Consider the following 18,173-nt stretch of genomic DNA (forward strand, 5'->3'; position numbering starts at 1 on the left):
GTCTGCAAAACTTTATATAAACTTGGTATTATTTCTTCCTAAAATGTTTGATAGAATCCATCAGTGATATTATCTGGGTATAGTATTTTCTTTGTGGAAAGGTTTTTAACCATAAATTCAGTTTCTTTATTTTTTTTAAGATGTTTTTTATTTATTCATGAGAGACACAGAGAGAGAGGCAGAGACATAGGCAGAGGGTTAAGCGGGCTACATGCAGGAAGCCTGATGTGGGACTTGATCCTGGGACTCCGGGATCATGCCCTGAGCCAAAGGTAGACGCTCAACCCCTGAGCCTCCCAGGCATCCCTTAGTTTCTTTAATAAAGCTATTTAGATTCTCTGTGCATTCTCTCATGAGATTTGGTTGTTTTATCTTTCAAAGAACTTGCGATTTCACCTAAGTTATTAAACTTCTTGGTATAAAGTTGTTCTTATTATTCCCTTCTTATCCATTAGTGTCTATAGATCTGTAATGATATTACCTCTTATTCCTGACACTAATATTCTGTGCCCTTTCTCTTTTTTTTTTTCCCCTGAGTAATTTGACTACAGGTTTGTCAATTTTATTTATTGTCTCCAAGAATGAGTTTTGGGTTTTATTGATTTTTCCCTATTGTTTTTTGTCCTATTTCATTGATTTCTGCTCTGAGGTGTATCACTTCCTTTCTTCTGTTTCCTTTGGGTTTCTTCAGTAGAAGCTGAGGTCATTTTCCTTCTCTCCTTTTTCTTTTAAAGATTTATTTATTTATTTTAGAGAGAGAGAAAGAGAGAGCATGAGCAGGAGGGGCAGAATGAGAGGGAGAGAGAATCTCAAGCAGACTCTGAACCAAGCATGGAGCCCAACACAGGGCTCGATCTCACGACCCTGAGATCATGACCTGAGCTGAAACCCAGAGTTGGATGCTTAACCCGCTGTGTTACCCAGGTACCCTAGACTGTACATCTATTTTTTTTTTTTTACCAATACCAGGATGTTTTGATTACTGTAGCTGTGTAATGAGTCATAAAGTCAGGTAGTATTATCAGTTCTATAACGTTGTTGCCGTCTTCAGCATGGCGTTGGCTATTCTGGGTCTTTTGCCTTTCCATATAGATTTTACTCATATATGAATTTATGAAATAAAACAAAGAAAAAAGAGACCAAAAAAGTACTCCAGACTCTTAAATACAAGGAACAAACAGGTGGTTGACAGAAGAGAGGTGGGTAGAGGGATAGGTGAATTAGATAAAGGGATTTAAGAACACATTTATCTTGATGAGCCTTGAAATATGTAGGGAAATATTAAATCATTATATTATACACCCGAGAATAATATAACAACACTGTATGTTAATAATACTTCAAAAAAATAGAAGACTAGAAAAAGATTTTTTAAAATTCCATTTAGAATCCGTTTGTCAGTATTCACAAAATAGCTTGCTAGGATTGTGCTTGGGATTGTGTTGAATCTGTAAATCAATTTGGGAAAAATTGACATTATAACAAAATTGAGCCTTCTAATCCATGAACATGGAGTATCTCTCTCTTTCTTTAAATCTTTTAAAAAATTTCTTTGTAGTAATTTTACATATAGATCCTGTACATATTTTGCTAGGTTCATACCCAAGTATTTCATTTTGGGGGCACTGTTATAAATGGAATCATTTTTAATTTCAAATTCCACTTGTTCGTTGATAGTATATAGGAGAGCAATGGACTTTTGTGTATTAACTATGTATCCTGCAGCCTTGTTATAATCACTTACTAGGTCTAGGAGTTTTTGTTGATTCTTTGGAGTTTTCTACATGGACTATCATGTCATCTGCAGACAGTTTCATGTCTTCTTTCCCAATTTGTATACCTTTTACTTCCTTTTCTTGTCCTCTTGCAGTCACTAGGATTTTCAGTGTGATGTCTAATAGGAGTGGTAAGAGGGATGTCCTTGCCTTGTTCCTACTCAGAGGGAGAAAAACATCCAGTTTCTTACCATTAAGTGTGTCTTTATCAAGTATTCCTAGTTTGCTAGATTTTCTCTTTATCACTGGTCTTCAGCAATTTGATTTTGGCTCATGTTTTTGGTGCTTGGGGTTTATTGAGTGTATTAATCTGTGGATTTATCATTTTCATTACATTTGGAAAAATTTTAGTTATTATTTCTCTGATTATTTTTTTGTTCCCTCCTCTCCTCCCTTTCTTTGGGGACCTGAGTTACAGACATATCAGGACATGTGAAGTTGTCTTACAAACTTCCTGGTGTGTATTCCCGTATTCTCTCTCTCCCTCTCTCCGAACCTCATTCCAATCTGTTTTCTCTGTTTTTCATTTTGGATAGTTTCTATTGCTATTTCTTCATACTTACTAATTTTTTCAGTTAATCTCATCTAGTAGATTGTAGTTTTCATCTCTAGAAGTTTGACTTTTTATCTTCATTTTTAAAAGATTTATTTATTTGAGAGAGAGAGAGAAAGTGGGAGAAGAGGCAAAGGGAGAGAATATTCAAGTAGACTCTTGCTGAGTGTAGAGTTCGATGCAGGGCTCAGGACCTAAGCCAAAATCAAGAGTCAGATGCTTAATCAACTGAGCCATCCAGTTGCCCCTAAAAGTTGGACTTTTAAATATATATATTTAAATATATGTAAATATATATATTTATCTTCATGCCTCTATCTAACCATATTCAATCTTTCTTCTGGCTCTCATACATATAATACAGTTATAATAACTGTATAATTTTCCTTGTCTACTAATTCTATCATTGCTGTCATTTCTGGGTTAGTTTCCTTGGTTGATTCTTTTCCTTATTATGGGTCATGTTTTCCTGCTTCTTTGAATGCCTGGTCATCTTTTTTTCTTGGATACGAGGCATTATGAATTTTACCTTTTGGGAGCTAGATATTTTTATATTACTATAAATACTTTTAAGCTTTGTTCTGGGATGGCTTAAGTTACTTGGAAATAGTTTGATCCCTTTGAGCCTTGCTCTTAAGCCTTGTTAGGGGACAACCAGCATTTAAGTTGAGGGCAAAATCCTCTGAGTTCTCCACCCAATGTAAACCTGTGGATTACATGGTTTCCCACCCTAGCTGATGATGACAGGGACTATTCACAGCCCTGTGTAGGTTCAGGGGGTTGTGCTCTCTATTCTTTTTGGGTGGTTCTTGCCCCAGTGGGGGGTAATTTCCTCACAGGTAGGTGTTGATCAACCCAGCTGAAGACTCAAGGGTCTTGTCCATAGATTTCCAAAGTGTTCTCTCCTTGTGGCTCTTTCCTCTTCAGTGTTCTGCCTTGTGAATTCATGGATTTTTCTGGACTTCAGCTCTTTATCCTCAACTTAGGGAGACGTTCAGGCTTCACCTTGGTTCTGTTCCTGCCTCACTTCTGGGAAACTCCAGGCTGTATGCAGGGTAGTTGTATGGTTCTCCTCTTTTGCTTACATTTTTTTTTTAAAGATCTTATTTATTTTTTCATGAGAGACACAGAGAGAGTCAGAGACATAGGCAGAGGGAGAAGCAGGCTCCCTGCGGGGAGCCTGATGAAGGACTTGATCTGGGATCACAACCTGAGCCAAAGGCAGAAGCTCAACCACTGAGCCACCCAGGTACCCCAAAACCTTGCTTTTCTGACTTTCATCCCAACAATTGAAGGACAGGCTCCCATGTAGGGGAATATTGTCTGAAACAAATGGAAACTCTCCAGTCTAGAAGACACCTGGTGTTATGGGGAATGGAATTATAGAGTACTTTAAACAGAAAATGTTATACTAATGAAAATTAATAGAAAAATAATAAGATTTGCTTTTAGTTTTTTCTTTTTACTGAAATGTTTTGAAACCATCATATCAAAGAAAAATTTATTGAATTGAAGCTATCTTTTAGATATTTTTTGTTAAGTCCGTTTAGGACCTGACCACATTATATCTAGATTGTATCATAGATGTGACAAATGAGTATTGCAATAGTCTCCTTGTAAAATAACATATAGATGACAGCTTTAGACCTCTTTCAGGTTCTACGCTATGCTCATTATTTTGTCCTCTCTCCCCTTCCCCACCTCCATAGTTTAATCCTTCCTTTCGAGGTTGAGTTTGGCAATCCTGTGTGACTTGCATGGGCTCTTTCCCTCCTCTCCCCGTCCAGCTGTCCCGGGAATTGCCCCTCCTGCCCTCGGCGTTCCTCACACCGCCAACCTTTGGAGCAAAGGCCAAGTTTTAAGGCATTCACTTCACATGTTACTGGGACTTTCTTTCCTGTTCAACTCCAGAATCTCTTGTTTGCTTTAAAATTGTAAAGTAGAGAAAACAAATTAACCTTAAAGTCTCTAAGTCTTTTAGTTTCTGACAGAAACAAGAAACAAAGTTGCTTTTGCAAAGATAGAGGGGTGTATGTGTGTGCATGTGTAAGTGTGCATGTGTATTGGGGGGAACATGTATGTGCATGCATGTGGAGGGAGCACCAGTATGTGGGTGTGTATGTGGGGGGGCTCATTGTGGTATATGTGCATATGAATGGATGTGTGCATGTGGAGGGGCACGTGTGTGTGCATGCATGTGGAGGGAGTGCCAGTAGGTGAGTGTGTATGTTCTTGTGGCCTCATTGTGGTGTATGTACATATGAGTGCATGTGTGCATGTATGTGGAGGGACGTGTATGTGTGTGTATGCATTTGGGCTCATTGTGATGTATGTGCATATGAGTTCGTGTGTGTGTAGAGGGGCGTGTGTGTGTGTTCTCATTGTGACGTATGTGCATATGAGTGCATGTGTGTGCATAGAGGGGCATATGTGTGTGTGTGTGTGTTCTCATTGTGATGTATGTGCACATGAGTGCATGTGTGTGTGTAGAGGGGCATATGTGTGTGTAGTATTAATCATTTCAGAGATTTCAAGGAATCTTAGGGCTCCATGGAAAGCCTTTGTTGGCTTGATAACTCCGGTTAGGCAAAATGAAATTAGAGTATATTTCAAGATAATTAACCCATTTTCTAAATGCTCACCTAGAGAATTTCGAGGCTGTTCTTTCTGTGATTGTTCTTATTCATCCTCTCTGCTTCATTCATTATTCATTGGTTGAAACCCAGCAGCTCACCTGAAATCCTGCTCTTCCCCCTTCACCTGTGCGTTGATGCAGGTGTGTCAGGTCCTCACGTTACGTCTCTAGCTGGGCTTTTTGCCAAGTTTGGGCCTGGGGCGGAGTGAGGACCGGTTAATTGCTCTCTCATCTGTGTTCCTAGATCTCTGTGATGGTTATCTGTGGGCCAGTCTCCTCTGCTAGACTGAGCAGGCTCCGGTTGGGGAGGTCACCGTGTTCATTGGGTTGCCCGGCACTAGGTCTGGCCCAGAACGACACTCAGGAACATTTATTGAACAGGATGGAAAGCCTGTTAGCTTTAAGCTCCGTGTCACTGAAATTCCAACCTTGCTGCATGGTGCTTCTTAGGGTGGCCTTGTGTGTATCCTTCTGGTCTCCAGCACCACTCTTTCACAACCTACAGCTCATGAGAGACCTTTATGCCATTACTTTCCAGATTGCAGGAGCCCTGCTGAAGTTGCTTTGATCAATAGGCAGCGGCTGCATTTTTATATCAAGGACTGCTGTAGAGTTCTTTCAGTCAAGTATACGAATGTTAGCCTCAGCATCCATCGAGACAGGTCTACTGAGCAACCATTGAGACAGGTCTACTGACAGAGAGGGTCAGTTCTTGTAGTTTCCTGGGAAGTGATGAATTCAGAGTCAGAGCTTAGGTGGCAGGTCCAGCCCAGAGATGAGCAAGACTTGGAGTGCCTGACGGACCCAGGCGATCACAGGAGAACTGGGAGTCTGAGAACAGAAATAAAGCTGGTGCCCGTCAGCCAGGAGTGGAGAACAGGGCTGCCAATCTGACAGCAGAGCTGGAATCCAGACCACCTGAAAATGATAGAGGGTATGTGGCTTCGTATACTGACCGTGTCTACATTGCTTTTGTGATTGGATGCTCTGGAATGGTTCAGAGTGTGATGATCAGTATAACGTAAAATGGAGAGCCAGCTTTTATAGGAGATGTCTGCCTGCAAATTATTGAGTGAAAGATTGCTATTCCTTACCGCTTACATGATCTGAAGTGCTAAAACCTGGTAATGAGGTGTTTTTAAAATAGTATTTGTCTAATATTTTAGGAAAGGCAAAACAATACAAAAATTCTCTATATATTTTACTTAGTACCACGCAAGTCCCACTGGAATTAATGCTTGTCATTTGGAGGGACAGCATAATATGGGGCAAAGAGTAGATGTTTCCCAGCTAGCCTTGGCATGCTGCTTTTTTTATCTTCAGAAGATTTAGAAACCTAACTTCTCCAACCTTATCTATGGTATGGGGATGACATCTAAGTGGGAGAGTGTTGCAGGGACTGGAGATGAACCACATAAGGTAGAGCATCTGACAGTAGCAGGTGGAGAAGGAAGGGCAGGTGTTATTGCTTTGGTGCTATCCTTACTGTTTTAAATGATTAAAGAAAAGAGAGAACATCTCAAGATAAAGGGGACAGATTCTAAATTAACCTTGAAAAGTATAATAGTCCCCCTTTGACCTCCAAGAGCGTTACTCAAACACCAACAACATTTCAGAGTCAAGAGTCTGTTTCTCTCTCTACATAATGAGACGATCCTATCAACAGGGGACAAAGTGCACTTCCTTCGCCTCTTAAATAGAATAAAACAGACAAATTACTTGATCTTTCTGTGCCACTTTTGACTGTAAAATGATAATTAAACCCAAAAGTCACATCCACCCAAATGGCTTCATGAAGATCTAGGGTAAAGGCAGAGCCACTGGGTCATCTTTCTGCCTCTGGGGCTAGGAGTGACATAGGGCCTACCTGGACCTGTGACCTCTCCTGTAACTCAGAAGCTGGCATTAGACTAGTTCTCATGAGAGTCAAGCCAGAGACAGGGCTGTGGATGTAACGCTGGGTCCATCCGCTGGCCGCTAATCGTGTGCTGTCATGGGAGGGCACATACGGGACTCTCCCTCACCTGAAGGTTCAATGTCCTATTTCCTCAGCTTGACCGGAGGTGCTCCAGAGGCGGAAATGGCCCCTTTCACTCTAGAGCAGGTCTCTCTCATGGACCAAGCTCTGCCTAGTACTTGCAAAAATTGCACATATCTGTTGTTAATGGTGACTTCACCGATGGTCAGTGTTTGCTTTTTGCTCTTACAAACACTAAGATTAACAACAATGAACTATAGTAATGCTAAACCACTATTGTGTTGAGCATCTATTTGCCATCATCCTGTTAAGGGTTCATACACATCAACGTTTATCCTCGTGAGAGCTTCCAAAGACAGGCGGTGTTACAGCCGGAGTGCTCAGGTCCTTTGCCAGGACTACACAGCTAGTAAGTGATGCACCTGGGAATTGAGCCCTGCCCCAGTTTGAACCCCAAAGCAATGCTCCTTCTCAAGTCTTGGGGTCCAGGCAATCCAAAACAGGGTTCACTGATTGTCAGCCTCCCCTGAGGACTAGTTTTCTGAACCGTGTTTGGCCCTTGACAGAATGGTGACACGAGGCTGGGATCCGTAGCCCCGAGGAGATGTGCCGCTGGCTGAGGATGCGGGGTGTCTTTTAGAGCAGTTAGCCAGCTAAGACATCTGCGGTACAGGCCTCACACCAGCGTGGGTTTGGTTCTGCCTCAGATTAAATCTTGTCTGTCCCTTTGCCCATTCCGACAGTTGGTGCAGCCTGAGCGTGGACGGTTTTCTGATACTGAGATAAAGGGACTCTCTACCTGTCATGTGTAAACAGATCCACATGCCTTCCTAAGGAAACGAACAGGTGCCACAGCCCCGGCCACTAGTTCCAGTTCATACAGAAGTTCAAAAAACCCAAGAGGTGAAAAACATAAAGAATATGGTCTTTTTCAAACATCCTCCTAACTCCACAAAGTGCAATGATGTTGGACAAGAATGCAAAAACTTTGAAAAAAAGATAAAGCAGTTCTGTTGTTAACATTGTCTTGATGACATCCGTGGGTATATTTTGGAACTACAAGAACAAACGTTACTTTAAAATTTATAACTTGGGCAGCCCAGGTGGCTCAGCGGTTTAGCGCCGCCTTCGGCCCAGGGCATGATCCTGGGGTCCCAGGATCGAGTCCCACGTTGGGCTCCCTGCATGGAGCCTGCTTCTCCCTCTGCCTGTGTCTCTGCCTCTCTCTCTCTGTCTCTCATGAATAAATAAAATCCTTAAAAAAATAAAAATAAAAACAAGATAAAATTTATAACTCTCTGAGGTGTTACCCCTGCTGGATTCCCATTTGAATAAAGTTTTCTTTGATGGAATTTGGATGCACTCTCCCATCTTGTGCGGTGGAGTCCTGCGAGGTGTTCAGAAGCTGGAAATGGTCTTTGTCAATTAGCGGTTTGGGTCTTGTTTTTCATTATGCCAATCAGGTTTTTTGCCAGCTGAATTTGAATTTGTGAAGTCATTTGAACAACACTGGCCTTTACTGTACAAAGAAAGGTTAAGAACTAGAGACCACTGTTGCCAAGACACCTTCCAGTTTGTTCTTGAGAGTAACTAACTACCCAAGGAGCAGAAGTAGAAGACTCCATTGCAGGTCAGGGCAGTGGTTCTGGCAGGATTTCCAAAGCACGGGGAATATGTCACAGGGACAACTTCAGCAAGACTTGCAAATAGAGGTTCTCTTAAGCAAACCAGGCTTTTCAGTTTTTAATCATTTGCATTTGAAGGGAGACATTGAGGTTTTCTGCTTTGGGTTTTGGGGATTTTTCTTTTTAAATATTAAAATAGGATTTTTTAATATGAATTTGGCAGTATAATTAAAATAGAGTCTAATTTATGCACTTTTATGAAAGGCATCTATAGAACAAACTGAGGCCATAGTGATGCTAGTTTGCATTGTAAATTTTTAGAACACGGAGCAGGCCTGCATTGCCTTACTTGGTATGCTGTTATATATATAATATCAGCTTGACCATGCAAGGTGGTGTGACACCAGCCAACTTACGCCTTTTCAGTGCTCGTCCCCACAGCTAGTGTGCTCCATCTCTCACAGCTGCTATCTACTCAGACAACCCCCACATTCTATAAATGCATGATTCTATATGCCAGATTATTTTCTGACTTAGAAAACACATACTATTAACCAAACGCTAATTTCTAATTAATTTTCCAGTGCTATTTTGCATAACAATGGTCAGATAGCACATAGGAATTTTGAAGGAAATGTTAAACTCAACTTTGGTGATTTTTATCAGTAATAATAACTAACACTAACAACAACAGCAGCCTGATGGTAGCTTGCATTTATAAAGCATTTACTATATGCAAAAATATATCCTAAATGCTCTACGTATGTTAACTATTTGAATAGTGTAACTTGCTGAGATAGATAACTGTTCTTGTCCCTGTCTTACAAATGGGGAAGCTGAGGCGCATGGAAATGAAATAATTTGCCCTAGGTCACACAGCTCATAAGTAGCAGGGCTGAGATTTGAGCCCAGGTGACCTGACTGTCCAGGGTCCACTCTCTTGGTGACTAGAGTATACCCCTCTTTCACAAGTACTCTCCAACACTAACTTAGCTCTAGGATGGCTTTTCTCAACTAATATTGATAGATCTTTCTCTGACTTCTTCCTGAGGCTGGAGACCTTCCCAGTTAGGTCTGCCATGGACTAGCGCCCCCCGCCCCCCACCCATGGGACAGCTGCTACACAGGCTCTTTCCAGTGAGCAACAAGTATTCAACTTGAATTATCTCTTTGCTGAGATCTCAAGGTATAATAGCAACCAACCTTAACAAGCCAAGTAACAGCAAAGCCAATGGGCAGACCTTATCTCCCTTGGACTCTCAAAAAAGTTATTTTATTTTTTATGTTAAAGTCCAACAAATCTGCTTTTTGGAGACAATTCTATGTATTTTGATACAGTGTAGATTTGAGTAATTGCTACCATTGTCAGGATACAGAACGTTTCCATTTTCCCCAGAACTTCCTAGTGCTGTGCCCTCATCCCAACCCTTGGCCAGCCCTGATCTGTGCTCCTTCACTAGTTTTGTCTTTTGGAGACTGTCACCTAAGTGGAATGAGCCAGTGTGTAACCTTCGGAGCCTGGCTTCCTGCACTCAGGATAGAACCTGAAGATTCACCCAAACCACTATATCAATAGTTCTTTCCTTTTTATTATTCTGTGGATTATCACAGCTTATCCATTCATCAGTCAAAGGACATTTGAGTTGTTTCCAGTTTTTACCAAATATGAATAGAGCTGCTCTCAACTTTGGTGTACAAGCTTTCTATTAATGTAGGTGTCATTTCTCTAGGAAGCATTTGGGGATTGCTAGGTCATAAGCTATGTGTATAAGAAACAGCAAAACTGCCTTGCAGAGTGAGCGTATCATCTTCTGTGCCTACCAGCAATGTAAGAGAGTTTCACATGCCCTCTATTCTGGCTGCATCTTGTTTTGTTGGTATTTTTGTATTTTATCCATTCTAGTAGCTGTGTAGTGGTATCTCATTGTGGTTTGAATTTGCATTTCTCTAATGGCCAGGGACACTGAACATCACTTTCATGTACCTGTTTGCCATTTGGTAAAGTATCTGTTCAACTGCTTTGTCTATTTTTTTTAATTCATGAGAGATAGAGAGGCAGAGACACAGGCAGAAGGAGAAGCAGGCTCCCTACTGGGAGCCCATGTGGGACTCGATCCCAGGACCCCAAGATCACGACCTGAGCTGAAGGCAGATGCTCAACCACTGAGCCACCCAGGTGCCCTCTTTTGCCTATTTTTTTTTTTGTTTTTTTTTTATTCATGAGAGACAGATTGAGAGAGGCAGAGATACAGGCTGAGGGAGAAGCAGGCTCCATGCAGGGAGCCCGACATGGGACTTGATCCCGGCACTCCAGAACCATGCCCTGGGCCGAAGGCAGGCGCTAAACTGCTGAGCCACCCAGGGATCCCCGTCCCTTTTGCCTATTTTTAACTTGGGTTGTTTGTCTTCTCACTGTTGGATTTTAAAAGCTGTTTATATGTCTCTATCCATAGGCAGAGACAGAAAGACATAATCACCAGTATTCCCGACCGAAACAGTATGAATCCTCTATTCGGAGCATAGAGGTTGAAGTTTGTAGTTCTTAGAAGGCGAGGAGTGTGTGAAAAGGTCATTTGCAAATTTGTACCTCAAGTTTGATTTCTTTAGAGAGATAGGTCTGTGATATATTTTATAAAGGAGTTATGCAGTTTTTTCTTCATAAGATCTTAGCACTTTTACATGTACGTGAATGCTTGATGAGTTCTCTTGGTTGTTGGGTGTTCTCTCAGAAATGCCATAGACACACTCAAACGATATCTGTGTGTATGTTACCTAGAATGGTGATAGAACCTGAATTTATGTGCATGGCAGATTTATATCCAGGAAGCGGAAATTACAAAATGGTAGATTTCAGTGTCGAAGGCTGTGATTATCTGAGTATTCCTTATGCTTCCCTGTTTCCATGTTTTTGTTTCAAGTGTTTCCATTGCCTGAATGCCATTCTTCTTGCTTTCCACATAGATGATTTTATGCTCACTTATCACTTTATATATTCCTTAATTACATAACATTATCAAATTGTCTTAAAATTTTGTGGACATGTGTCTTCTCTACTATACAGAGAGCTTTTGAAGGGTGATAACTGCATTAATCCAGTCATCTTCGTATCCCCAGCAGCTAATTTGATGCATGCTTCATAAGAGATACACATTTACCCAACTATTTATTCATTTACCAAATATTTATTGAGTTCCTAGTAGGTGTTACATAGTGGGACGGATGGTAGAGCAGTAGACTAGCAGAAAAAATGTCTGCTGTCATGAAGTTTACGTTTTATTGATGTTTTCAGAGAGCCAGCTTCTGATTTCATTCATTCTCTTCATTGTTTGTGTATATTTTAGCCCATTGGTTTCATCTTTTTGTTATTTCCCTTCTTTCTACTTGATTTTGGTTTAATTTGCTCATCTTTTTCTAGTCAATTAATGTGAAAGCTGAGAATCATTGATTTGAGAATTCTTTCCCTTCCTAATAAAGAGATTTTAAAGCTATTAATTTTACTCAAAGACCCCCTTTGCTGCAACCCACACTTTTGATATATCTTCACTGTCATTCAGTTAAAAATATTTTCTAATTTCTTCTGTGATGTGGTCTTTAACTTAATGATTATGTAAGAGTGTTGTTTGGGGCTCCCAGGTAGCTTAGTCACTTGGGCATCTGACTCTTGGTTTCTACTCAGGTCATGATCTCAGGGTCATGCGATAGAGTCCTGTGTCAGGCTCTATACTCCTCACAGAGTCTGCTTGTCCCTCTCCCTCTCCTCCTCCCCCACTGACACTTGCTCTTTCTCAAATAAATGAATGAATAAAGCCTTTAAAGAAAAAAGAAGCATGTTATTTAATTTATAAGTACTAGAAGTTTTCATAGTTCTCTTGTTATTTTTGATGTCTAATTTAATGCCACTGTTCTAAAACAGCATACTCTTTTAGACTTTAACTTTATTCAGGTCTGTTTTTTTGGTCCAGAACATGATGTATCCCGGTAAATGTACCATGTGACTGCCATTGTTGAGTGTAGCTGTCTATACATATCCAGGAAGTCAAAGTGGCTTGTAATGCTGTTCAAACTTTGTTTCTTTACTGATTTCTTAAATTAATTGTCCTATCATTAGCTGAGATAGGAATGATAAAATCTTCAGGAATAATTGTGGAATTGTCTACTTCCCATTTTAATTCTACTTTTGCTTCATATGTTTTAAACCTCTATTATTATGATTGTCTTGTCTTTCTGATAAATTGATCCTTTTTTCACTATGAAATGGTCCTCTTTATCTGTTGTAGTACATTTTATTTGATATCTATGATATCTGATTATTAATATTGGCACTCTAGCCTTCTTATGCTTACTGTTTGCATGCTATGTCTTTTTCTGCATTCATTTACTTTCAACCTATGTCTTTGTATTTAAAGTGTGTATTTTGTAGACAGCAGATAGTTGGGCCTTGCTTTTTTTCCCCCTGACATTCTTGGACTTTTAATTGATGTGTTGTTGTTTTTAAAGATTTATTTTAGAGAGAGAATGACTGTAGGAGTCTGGGGGGAAGGGCAGAGGGAGAGGGAGAGAGAGAATCTCAAGCAGACTCCTTACTGAGCCTGGAGTCTGACACTGGGCTCAATCCCAGGACCCTGAAAGCACAACCTGAGCTGAAATCAAGAGTTAGACTCAACCAACTGAGCCACCCAGCCACCCCTTAATTGGTGTGTTTAATGCAATTATTGCTTTAATGTAACATTTAATGTAATTATTGCTGTGTTAGGTTTGAGTTTATCATTTAAATTTTTTTCTATTTGTTTGCTTTCTGTTCCTTTCTCCTTCTTTTCCCTCCTTTGGATTATTTGAATATAGAATTTCAATTTAATATTTCTTTTTTTTTTTTTTTTTAGCTATACTTATTTGCATTATTCTCTAGTAGCTCCTTAGGGATTACAATATACATCTTGAACTTTTCACAGGTCCTTTACAGTTAATAATGTATAATATTAAAATCTTACATAAAATATTAAAACCTCATAGATCCATATCTTCCCCATCTTTATGTTATGATAGTTGTATGTATTACCTGTACATGCCTTATGAATCCCATCAGACAGTGTTATAATTTTCATCATCAACAGTTTAAAGGCTTATAAGAATATTAACAGGAAAATGTAAAGGGAAAAAAAGTCTTAAACACATTCAGGTATTTATTACTTCCGGTGCTCTTTCTTCTTTCCTGAGTGTCTGAGTTTCTTTTTTTTTTTTTTTTTAAGATTACTTATTTATTTATTCATGATAGACACACACAGAGAGAGAGGCACAGACACAGGCAGAGGGAGAAGCAGTCTCCATGCTGGGAGCCCGATGTGGGACTTGATCCTGGGACCCCAGGATCACGCCCCGGGCCAAAGGCAGGTGCTAAACCTCTGAGCCACCCAGGGATCCCCTCTGAGTTTCCATCTTATATAATTTCCCTTTATCCTGAAGAACTTCCTTTGGTACTTCTTGTAATGTAGAGCTTCTGGCAATGAATTATTTCAGTTTACATTTATCTTTTTTTCATTTTTATTTTTTTCTTTGCCTTCACTGCCAGAGGGTCTATTTGCTGGATATAGAATTCTGGATTGAAATTGTTTTCATTCAGTACTTTACAGATGCTCCACTATCTTCCACTCTGCAGGGTCCTTCCCCAAGACCAGTTTGCTCTTGCTGTTTTCAATATGTATACTTAATCTGATTTTCAACAGTTTAATTGTGAAATACCTTGAGATGGGGTTCTTTGTGTTTATTTTGTTTGGTGTTTATTAAGCATTTATGTTGTTTTACATTTCTACCTTCATCACATTAAGGTATTTGGGGCCTTTATAGTTCAGATATTTTTTGCTGCCTTGTTCTCCTTCTTTTTATATTTCAATGTAATATATGCTGGAGTGTTTGAGAGCCTCTAAGAAATCCCCAAGAGACTTGGTTAATTTTTTTTTCTCAGTTATTTTCTCTGTGTTTTTCACCCTGGACACTTCCTCTGCTCAATGCTCAGCTTTCCTTGTCTTTTCTCCAACACGGCCATGCAGCTGTATCCAGTCAGTGAACCTGTAACTTCAGAAATTGTATTTTTCAGTTCTAGAACTTCCACTTGGTTCATTTTTTTATTGTTTCTCTCTCTCTGCCAATACTTCCCACTTCTCTGTTGAAATATTCATTCATTGGAAATATCTCATTTTCTTTGTTAGTTCCAATATTTTGTTCATTTTGGAGTTGGACTCAATGTATTTTCTTTTCTCTTGAGACTATGTTCCATTTCTTGATTCTTAGCATGTTAAGCAGTTTTGGATTATATCCTGGACATTACGAATGTAAGTTGTGGGGATTTTGTATTCTATTACTTTCCTCTGAGAAGTATCCTTTCCTTCATTGTAGTGGCTACTTTCCTTGGCTGGACTTGAACTGCAAACTACTTCTTGGGCCTCTAATCTGAGTTTCAATCTTCTGCTGTTAGCTGAGATACTTGAGCCTGTTCCATGAGTGTGATTGCCAGGTCAGGCAGGGCTGAAGTAGGCAGAATTTGGGACTCTCCCTCTGGTGTCGTCCCTCCTGTGATTTCCCCACTTTCTAGTGTTCACAGTTTTTGGACTTCACTTCCTGGCTTTCTGAGGACAAAAATGGCAACAGGGTTTCCCGCATGCACCCTCACCCCCACTGTGTACCACTTAGGTCTGACTAAAAGCCATGCAAAAGGGATTTACTTGTCTGTTTTTCCAAGTGAGTGTATATTCCCCACCAGAGTCTATATACCTGCGTCTCTGCTGCAGTACCTTCAAGTAGTTGTTTTCTGGTATAATTTCCAGGCTTAAAATTGCCTTCTACGGGCAGGACAGGGAGGGTGGTACAGTCCAAAAGGGGTCTGTCATATGTGGAAGCAGAAGCAACTCCATGATGCTCACATTTTAGCTGGGAGATAAGAGCATTGGAGCACAGTAATGCCATGGAAGAAATAAATAAAGTTGAGGTGATCCTAGTACCAACCCTACGTAAGGTTGTAAGGAAGTTTCTCTGAAGAGCTCAGTTTGAGTTGACACTAAAAGAACAGAAGAATTTGATCATGCAAAAAGTTTGTTGAGAAGTATTTCAAGTAGGGGCACCTGGGTGGCTCAGTCAGTTGAGCATCTGACTGCTGAATTCAGCTCAGATCATGATGTCAGGGTCGTGGGACTGAGCCCCTGCATTGGGCTCCATGCTGAGTGTAGAACCTGCTTAAGATTCTCTCTCTCTCTCCCTCTTCCTATGCCCCTCACCTGCCTCTCTCAAAAAAGAAGAAAAAAGAGAGGAAGAAAAAGAATAGAGAGAAAGAAAAAGAAATGTTTTAAGTAAAGGCAACAGCAGATACCAAAACTCTCAGGGCAGTTGAAAGAGGTCAGTATGGCTGAAGCACTGAGAGTGAAAGGAGGAATGATGTGAAATGAGTTTCAGAGGCAAGAAGACTGTGTGGGACCCTGGAGGGCTTGATAAGGAATTGGTGACTAGCAATTCTATATGAGAGATTAGGATTGCCGTGGCTGTAAGGGAATAGTCACCAAACAGATTTGACCACTTGTGTTGCTTTGTCAGAGTAGCCAGACCTTAGCAGGCATGACTGTTAGATAGTGTAAGTCTTGTTGTGTTTTTTTTTTTTTTTAATGAAGTAACAAAATTTATTTATATGGTCTTATGGTCCTCATTACAGCTTTTATAACATTGCAATCTATCATATTTTGACTAACAAGGAAGATTGTTCATAATTATCTGAAGAGGCTATTAAAATATTTCCTCCGTTCCCTACTATATGCCAGCATGAGACCAAATTCTCTTCATATATTTCAACAAAAAATAACATATCACAGCAGATTGAATGCATAAACAATTCCAGTTATTTTCTAATATGTCATACATTAAAGAAAAATTTTGAATATTCAGTATTTTCTTTTTTAAAATTTTTTTGTTTTTTAAAAACAAAATGTGTTAACATGTAATGTTTTCGTTATTTTTGAATAAGTCATGATTAAATATTTATAAAATGCCTGTTTTAATTTTCAATACGGAAGATATCGATGGACATAATTTACACAAACAAAGGCTATTTGTGGTCCTCAGTAATTGTTGCTGATGTAAAGGAGTCCTGAGACCAAAGCATTTGATAACTGCTGCGTTAAAGCTATTTTACCTGAGAAAGATGATACATTAAGCCAGTAGTTTTAACTTTAACTCCACAGTGAAATCACGTAGAAAGCTTTTTATTTCTGAGTTTTTATTTAAATTCCAGGTAGTTAACCTTATAGTGTGTAATACTGGTTTCAGGAGATAGTGTAGGCCTGTGATTATCTGACCATCCCATCAGCTAGCATCTGTGGCACAAAAGCTAGAAGGCCACGCAGTGGATTTCTGCTATGCAGGAGAATTGAAGTGGGTGCACCCCACCCCACCCCAGCTTTGAGGTCTCTGACGTCATGAGCAAGAAACTATGTTGCCCTGTATCTGGAATAGTATAATGGCAAATAAAACCACAGCTAAAAAGAAATGAAAAGCACAAACAGAATGAAAAGACGGTAGCAGAATGAGGCGGAGCAGTTCTAGGTAGTAAAAAGCTGCCCCATGGTTTCTGCGTAAGAGCAGTCGCCTTCCGTTTATAAATCTCGTTATGAAAAAAAAATTTTTTTAAATCTTGTTATGTTTTAGCAATGTGCTCGTGCATGGGTGTCGGTCTGATTTCTCTGGGGAGCACAGAAGAGTCACTGGTTCCTCTCCTTTGGTTTAGATGACAGCGCTTCGGCTGCCAGTAGCATGGAGGTGACCGACCGCATTGCCTCCCTGGAGCAGCGCGTCCAGATGCAGGAAGATGACATCCAGCTGCTCAAGTCGGCGCTGGCGGACGTGGTTCGGCGGCTGAACATCACGGAGGAGCAGCAGGCTGTGCTGAACAGGAAAGGACCTACCAAAGGTGGGCACCTTAGATGTGCAGGAGCCGCGGGCCACCCGCTTGCGTTGCAGGTGTTTGCCCTGGCAGAGGCCCCCCACCCCGCCCCCCTTCACCCCGACAGAGACCGGAGACTCCGAACATCAGGGAGCTGCTCCCAGCCCTGCCCGAATCGTCACACGAGGCAGGCCTTTGGGGCTTGATGTTAGTGAACTGTCCAGCTCCGGGGGGTGCGTACACCTGTGGGTGATCGGTAAATGCTCGGAACCATCCAGGGTGGACTCTGGGGAACAATTGTTCATCAAGTTTAGAATGGAGGTGGCTTGCGAGGGAGAACCTAGGACAAAAGAACCCCACAATCTTTGGATGCCTGGAGGCTGCCCCACCTAGAAACTTTTTGATAACTCTCCTCTCTTGCACTGTACACGGCTCACGCTACCGTTCAGTTCAGCCCGGCCAGGAGAAAGTTATGCTGAGCCACAGCGAAGCTCTGAGCCAAGGGCCCCAGCGGGGAGAAGGCCCTTCTCCAGGAGTCCAGAACCCCCACATTCATCACTAACTGCCCCCCTTGTAACTAGTAAGCTCCTCCCTCCTGGGCACAGCCTCCTGTTTCTTTCTTTTTTTTTTTTTTTTAAGATTTTATTTATTTATTCATGAGAGAGAGAGAGAGAGAGAGAGAGGCAGAGA

General features: G+C 40.7%; 1 protein-coding gene across 4 annotated transcripts in view; it reads left to right on the forward strand.

Annotated features, from left to right (window-relative positions):
* The window catches only part of EML1 (EMAP like 1), a 188,878-nt gene that overhangs the window by 92,964 nt on the left and 77,741 nt on the right, over positions 1-18,173 (forward strand). For all 4 annotated transcript variants that reach the window (XM_038545703.1, XM_038545704.1, XM_038545705.1 and 1 more), the window contains exon 2: positions 17,328-17,510. In XM_038545703.1, the coding sequence (XP_038401631.1) occupies positions 17,328-17,510 (183 nt within the window). The remainder of the gene's footprint in view (positions 1-17,327; positions 17,511-18,173) is intronic.

Source organism: Canis lupus, chromosome 8, assembly GCF_011100685.1.
Source record: "Canis lupus familiaris isolate Mischka breed German Shepherd chromosome 8, alternate assembly UU_Cfam_GSD_1.0, whole genome shotgun sequence".
Classification (NCBI taxonomy): domain Eukaryota; kingdom Metazoa; phylum Chordata; class Mammalia; order Carnivora; family Canidae; genus Canis; species Canis lupus.